We start from the raw sequence: 6,975 nt of genomic DNA, 5'->3' as shown, positions 1-6,975 counted from the left end.
ACTTGAATTGTAGCCTGGTGCTTCCCTAGTAAACTCCATAATCTGTGAGTTCTGTGTGGCCACTGCAGCGAATTATCGAACCCAGGAGAGAGGTGGTGGGTGCTTTGGAGGAAGGGTTGGAGAAAGGGCTAGAGGGAGGCAGCATGTCTGGCCTTGTAGGAATAGGCCTTGGGTTACTGCTGGTAATCCTGTCTTCCTCGAGTCAGAAGATGTGGCCTCCTTGCCGTTTTTGGAACTACCATATGACTCAACAATTCCACTCACAGTTATACAGGTAGTCCCTAACTTACAAAGTTATCATGAACCTCTCTTACAAAACATCTTTATTTTTGGTATATCTTATCACATATTGCAGAAATGCAAGCTGGATTTAGAAGAGGATGTGGACGAGGGATATCACAGCTGATATCAGATGGATCGTGGCTCAAAGCAAAGAATACCAGAAAGATGTTTGTGTTTTATAGACTATGCAAAAGCATTTGATTGTGTGGATCATAACAAATTATGGAAACATTGAGAAGAACAGGAATTCCAGAATACTTAATTGCACTCATGAGGAACATGTACAAAGACCAGGATGCTATCATTTGAATAGAACAAGGGGATATTTCATGGTTTAAAATCAGGAAGGGAGTGTGTCAGGGTTCTATCCTTTCACCATACTTATTCAACCTATATGCTGAGCAAATAATCTGAGAAGCTGGACCATATGAAGAGCATGGCATGAGAATTGGAGGAAGGCTCATTAACAACCTGAGATATGCAGAGACAACACAACTTTGCTTGCTGAAAGTGAGGATCACTTGGAGTACTTACTGATGAAGATTAAAGACTACAGTCTGCAATATTGATCACACCTCAATATAAAGAAAACAAAAATCCTCACAACTGTACCAGTAAGCAGCATCACAGTAAGTGGAGAAAACACTGAAGTTGTCAAAGACTTCATATTACTTGGTTCTACAATCAATGCCAATGGAATCAGCAGTCAAGACATCAAAAACATATTGGATTGGGCAAACCTGTTGCAAAAGACCTCTTTAAAATGCTGAACAGCAAAGACATCTCCTTGAAGACTACGATGCACCTAACTCAAGCCTCATATGCATGTTTGAGCTCGACAATGAATAAGGAAGACCAATGAAGCGTCGATGCTTTTGAGTTGTGATGTTGGCGAAGAATGCTGAAAGTACCACAGACTGCTAAAAGAACTAATAAATCTGTCCTAGAAGAGGTGCAACCAGAATCTCCTTGGAAACGAGAACAGCCAAACTTTGTCTCACCTACTTTGGTCATGTCAGAAGGGACCATTCTGTGGAAAAGGATATCATGCTTGGTGAAGTGGAGAGTCAACAAAAGATGGGAAACCTCTCAACAAGATGGATTGGTACAATGGCTACAGTGATGGTCTCAGGTATATTAGGGATCGTGAGGCTGGCACAGGACTGGGCAGTGTTTCACTCTGTTGTGCATAAGGTCGCTATGAGTCAGAGACGACTCGAAGGCACATAACAAAAACAATATACAAAGATGCAGCACACAATTTGCTGATGTTATCATTCTCAGATGTTCACTTGCATATGCTCAATTTTACTATTTACTGTTCAAATTACTGTATAGATTTAGTTTTCTAAACTAAATCAAGGACTTCCATTGCTTAAACCCATATGCTGATCCCTTTGTGAAAGTCAATAGGAAGATTTGGGAAGCAATGATGTGTAATCACAAAATACATGAAGAAAAAAAGAAATGGACCATACACACTACTCTCACTAATTTTCTGATTAGAAATGCCATCCTTATTCACAGGAATAATACAGATGATCCACAACTTTTCACAAGTAGAATTATTACTGCTAATGAGAAAATGCCAACGTCACTCAACTCTTCCTCATCACTAAAGTAAATTTTTATGATCTGTATATTTTTTATGTATGTATTAAAATAAATATCTGTAAGTTTATATATAATCTGCCCAACCATCAAGGAGAAATAAAGACTGGATTTACAAAGATAATGATAATAAAAGGCAACAAAAAAGAAAAAGAACAGAAAAATGAGGTATTCAACTTATGTAAGAACCAACTTATGACAGAGTCATCACAACAAAACTCTGTTGCAAGTTGGGAACTATCTGTAAGTTGTTTCTGATGTAAGTTTAAAGTCGCTCTGTTTTCTTTTTTTTTTAAGTTTTCATTATTATTGCTTCTTATTATTGGTATCTTTAAAAATCCAGTCTTTGAAAGTCTGTGGGTAAACATCTGGAAATGATAACATCAGCAAATTAAGCACTGCAACACTGTATATAGTATTTACTACTAATAATAAAGGAGCTCTAGTAGCATAGTGCCTAAGGCACTTGACTGCTCACCAGAAGGCTGGTGGTTCAAACCCGCCAGCCACTCCTCGGAAGGAAGGTTGGGCAATCCTACTTTCATACTGCCTCGGAAACCCAAGGAGGGGTCCCTATGAGTCGGGGCCAACTCGACGGAAAACAACAACAACACTAATAATAAAATGTACCAAAAAGAAAAGAAAACAAAAAGTCATAAATTGGTTCATTGTAACTCGAATACATCATAATTTGGAGACTATCTATATACCCACAAGACTTGAAAGCAAAGACTCAAAACAGAAACTTGTACATCAATGTTCACAACAGCACTAATCACAAGAGACTAAAAGTAGATAAAATCTAAATGTCCACCAACAGATAGAATACTAATCAGCCAGTCACAGAAATGAAATCTTGATACTTCCTACAATATGGATATAACTTGAAGACATTATGCTGAGTGAGATAAGTCAATCATAAAAGAACAAATATTGTATGATGTCACTTATATAAAAGACAAGAAAAGGCAAATGTATAGAGAACAAAATTTATTAGTGGCTACCAGTAGCAGAAGGGAGAGGGGAAGGGGAGATTATTGCTATGAAGCACTGAATTTCAGTTTACGGTGATGGAAAAATTGCATTGACAAACGGTAGAGTTGGGCAGTAGATTATTTTAAGTGCTGTCAATAATATGTATACCCGTTAAAAAGTCAAACTGGCCGAGAGTTGTGTGACAGAAATATTTACAATGACCAAAAAAAAAAAAGAGTATCTGCTGAGGCTGCTTATGTACAACCAAACAATAATAGTTGATGCCTTAATTTGGAAGTTTACCAAAACCTACTGCCACTGAGTGAATTCCATCTCATAGGGACGCTACAGGACAGAGGAGAACTGCCCCACAGGGATTTTAAGGCTATAAACTGTCATGTAAAGAGACTGCCACATCTTTTCCCTGCAGCGCTCCTGGTGGGTTCAAACTGCTGACCTCTCAGCAGCCAAGCACTTAACCAGTATACCACCAGGGCTCGGTGTCATGGCTTTATGGGACAACCCAGTTAAATGGTCTAATAACATAATTAATGTTTCCGTTCTGCCTCTTAGTTCACTGAGCCATGCCTGGGGTCTTAAAAGCTTGCAAGCAGCCATCCAAGGCCTAATAATTGGTCTCTATTTACCTGGAACAACAGAGGAACAAAGAGAATAGGAGGAAAAAATGCAACGTGTGGCTAACTGCCTCCATGAACAACTGCCTTCTTTACCATGAGACCAGAAGAACTGGATGGTGCCTGGCTACCATTACTGAAGGTTCTGATCAAAGATTCCATAGAAGAATCCTGATCAATATGGAAATGTAGAACCAAGAATTTCAAATTCTCAAGGAATTCAGACTGTCTGGAACTGTAGAGGCTGGATGAACCCCTGAAAACTACTGCCCTGGTTTAAACCTTAAACCAAAAACAACCCCTCAAGTTTTCTTAAAACCAAGTAATTGTTTAGCTTAACTAATATAAAAAAGTCTGTCTTGAACATATGCCCTTTTAAGAACTTCCTACAGGTGATCAAATTGAAAACAGCCACTCAAATATTAGACAGGAACCTTAGGGGGCAGGGAGTTAATGTTGATGGAGGAGGAACAACTCAAAGGAGGGTGAGAACAGTTGTACAACTTGAAGAATGTAATCAATGTCACTAAATTTTACATGGAGAAATTGCTGAATTGGTTATGTTTTGACATGTATATTCTCAACGATACCAAAATGAAATTAAAAAGAAAAAAAACTGGTAAATATAGAAAATTAGTATTTTCTATCATCTAAAGATCTGAAAGTATAGAAATCACAGGTAATACAGCAGGAAATGGATGAAGTGCCATCCTAGAGACCTGAGAATGAGGAAATAGGGACAATATAGTAGATAATACTGTTTTCACAATGTTAAATTTTTTGGCCTGATAATCGTACTGTGGTAATTTGGGAGATAGTTAGGAGACACGTCCTGTCACTTTCAAAAGATATATGACAAAGTACAAGCATAGGAAGAAAGATAAAATGCATAAAATGTTAACAACAGGTCAATCTAGGTAAAGGTAAATCCCTAATCCATTGCTATCAAGTTGACTCCAACTCATAGCAGCCCTACAGGATAGGGTAGAACTGCCCCCAAAGGATTTTCTAGGCTGTAATCTTTACAGAAGCAGACTGGCACAACGTTCTCCTACAGAGCAATTGGTGGATTTGAACCCCTGACCTTTTGGTTAGTAGCTGAATGCTTAACCACTGTGCCTCCAGGGGTCCTTAGGTAAAGGTAAGAGAGTATTCATTCCATTATTCTTTGACCTTTCTCTAGGTCTGAAATTTTTAAAATGAAAAAGGGGAATACACCTTTGTATGTATCCAAACGTTTACAAGACTGTCCACAGCAATATTATTCACAGGAGTTTAAAGTGCAAATGATCCAATTACATGCTAACAGTAAAAATGGATAAGTAAACAGGTAAGTAAAATGTGGTACAGCAATGAAAACGATCCAACTACTATAACCCACCATGGAAATGGAACTCCCAAAAAAAAAAAAAAAGAAGACAGATGAAGCTAGATATAAATAGACTACCATTTATATGAAATTCAAAATCAGTCAAATCTATGAGAGATTGATATGGAGATGGTAATTACCTTGAGGGAGGTAGTGATTAGTAAGGTATGAGGTAGGCTTCAGAGAGGTTGATAATGTTCTATTTATCTGGGAGGCAGTACCATAGGTACATTCACTTTCTAAAAATGCATCCTGCTGTATCCTTATGATTCATGTACTTTTCTACACGTACTCTGTAGTTAAATAAATAATTTAATTTAAAAAAATAACTAAGATCCTATTACTCATAAGGCCATTCAGTGAGCTTCCCATCTGCAGAGTTAAATACAAAGTCTTTATCAGGACTTAGAAATTATTACATTATTTGTAGTAACAGCTACCTTCCAACCTCCTCTCCTATCACTCCTCTAGTTCTCTTGTTCCACTGCAACTACATTAACTTCAATGCCATTCCTGAACACTTCAAAATACAGCTTTTACATCTAATATTTCCTGTCTCATTTGCTTTATGTCTCTGGTCAAATGTTCCCTAGGAGAAAAGATCTTCCTTGACCTCTCCACATAAAACAGCATGCCCCTCTGCTCTGTTTTATGTTTACAGAATATATTGTCACCTGACAGCATATATTTTGAATAATACTTAATATCTGTCTCCCCCTCTAAAATGTAAGCTCCAAGAATGAGGGCAGAATTCACAACAGATACATCTTAATTTCTTTCAAAATACTGTATCTTGTATGTAGTGAACACTCAAATATTTGTTGGGTAAATACTTCAGACAAGACTCAGGAAAAATGTGGACTGTGATTTACCTTTGTTTAGCAAAATTTTTATTCATAGACAGTATGAGTAAGACTGCAATGCAAATGTACAAAATATTTAAGAGAATACATTCTTTCAATTATCCTCAAGTTCATTTAAAAAATCATCCACAACCACTATCAACAATATCCTTTGAACAACACCTCTTAAAAGACTCAGTTTAAATGAGAATAGTTACAAACCTACACTAAAAAGACTTCAACTGAATAAAGCTTTTCAAACTGCACTACAACTTAATGATTCCAGTTTCACGATAGATCTAAATTCAGATTTATAATTGTCTTAGTTCTCTAGTGCTGCTATAACAGAAATACCACAAGTTTTAACAAACAAAAATTTATTTCTCACAGTTTAGAAGGCTAGAAATCTGAATTAGGGTGCGGGGACTAGTTGAACATTTCTCTCTCGGTTGGCTCTAAGGGAAGGTCCTTGTTTCTTTTCAGCTTCTTTCCTTGGTTCCTTGGTAATCTTCATGTGGCATGGCATCTATCTTCCCCCATCAGTGTTACTTTGCTATTTGACTAATCTGCTCTTTTAAACCTCAGAAAAAACTGACTTGAAACACACCGTACACTAACATTGCCTCATTAACATAACAAAAAATCCTATTCCCAAGTGGAACTATAACCACAGGTTTAGGGGTTAGGATTTAAAATACATATTTTAGGGAGACACAATTCAGTTTATAACAATAACCAAAGTGATGATGGGGGAGGGGGGGAAGATACAAAATGCTTACATTAATTTTGAAAGCTTGTAGAGTATTATCCAGAAGAAGGATATTGCAAACCACCTCTGTATGCTGTCTGTCTCGGGCCAACTCTGATGCTCGTACATTGTAGGTTCTGCCAGCAGGCAATCGGAAATGTGAGGTCATTACTGTTCACACAAGGTCTAAATTAAAAAAAAAAAAAAGAAAGGAATTAATGAGAGATACAATTGTACAAAGAGATACAATGGGGTTTAGAAGACAAAACAGTTATAAATTTTGAAACATCACATTAAGAACTTTGGGTATAGACCTCCAGTAAAATGGAGGAATAGGCAGACAAGTGACACAGACCCTCTTCAACAAAGAAAAGAAAAACCAATTGACAGAGATACAGAAGATAATCCTGGAGCCCTGAGCTTTGAAAGGAACAATACAGAAGTGGATTAGGCACCAACTAGTGGAAAAACCTGAATGAAAACAGTACAAAGACAGTCAGAACTTTGGACTGT

General features: G+C 37.2%; 1 protein-coding gene across 1 annotated transcript in view; it reads right to left on the bottom strand.

Moving 5' to 3' along the window:
* Nucleotides 1-6,631, bottom strand: part of PTPN4 (protein tyrosine phosphatase non-receptor type 4) — a 304,196-nt gene extending 297,565 nt beyond the window's left edge. The window contains exon 1 of the mRNA XM_007937829.2: nt 6,494-6,631. Coding sequence (XP_007936020.1) covers nt 6,494-6,631 — 138 coding nt within the window. The remainder of the gene's footprint in view (nt 1-6,493) is intronic.
* Between the last annotated feature and the right edge of the window lie 344 nt (nt 6,632-6,975).

The sequence above is a fragment of the Orycteropus afer genome, unplaced genomic scaffold, assembly GCF_000298275.1.
Source record: "Orycteropus afer afer isolate SDZICR_OR568_19922 unplaced genomic scaffold, OryAfe1.0 scaffold00004, whole genome shotgun sequence".
Classification (NCBI taxonomy): domain Eukaryota; kingdom Metazoa; phylum Chordata; class Mammalia; order Tubulidentata; family Orycteropodidae; genus Orycteropus; species Orycteropus afer.
Note: the sequence above shows the minus strand (reverse complement) of the source record. Positions and strands in the feature narration are given on the sequence as shown.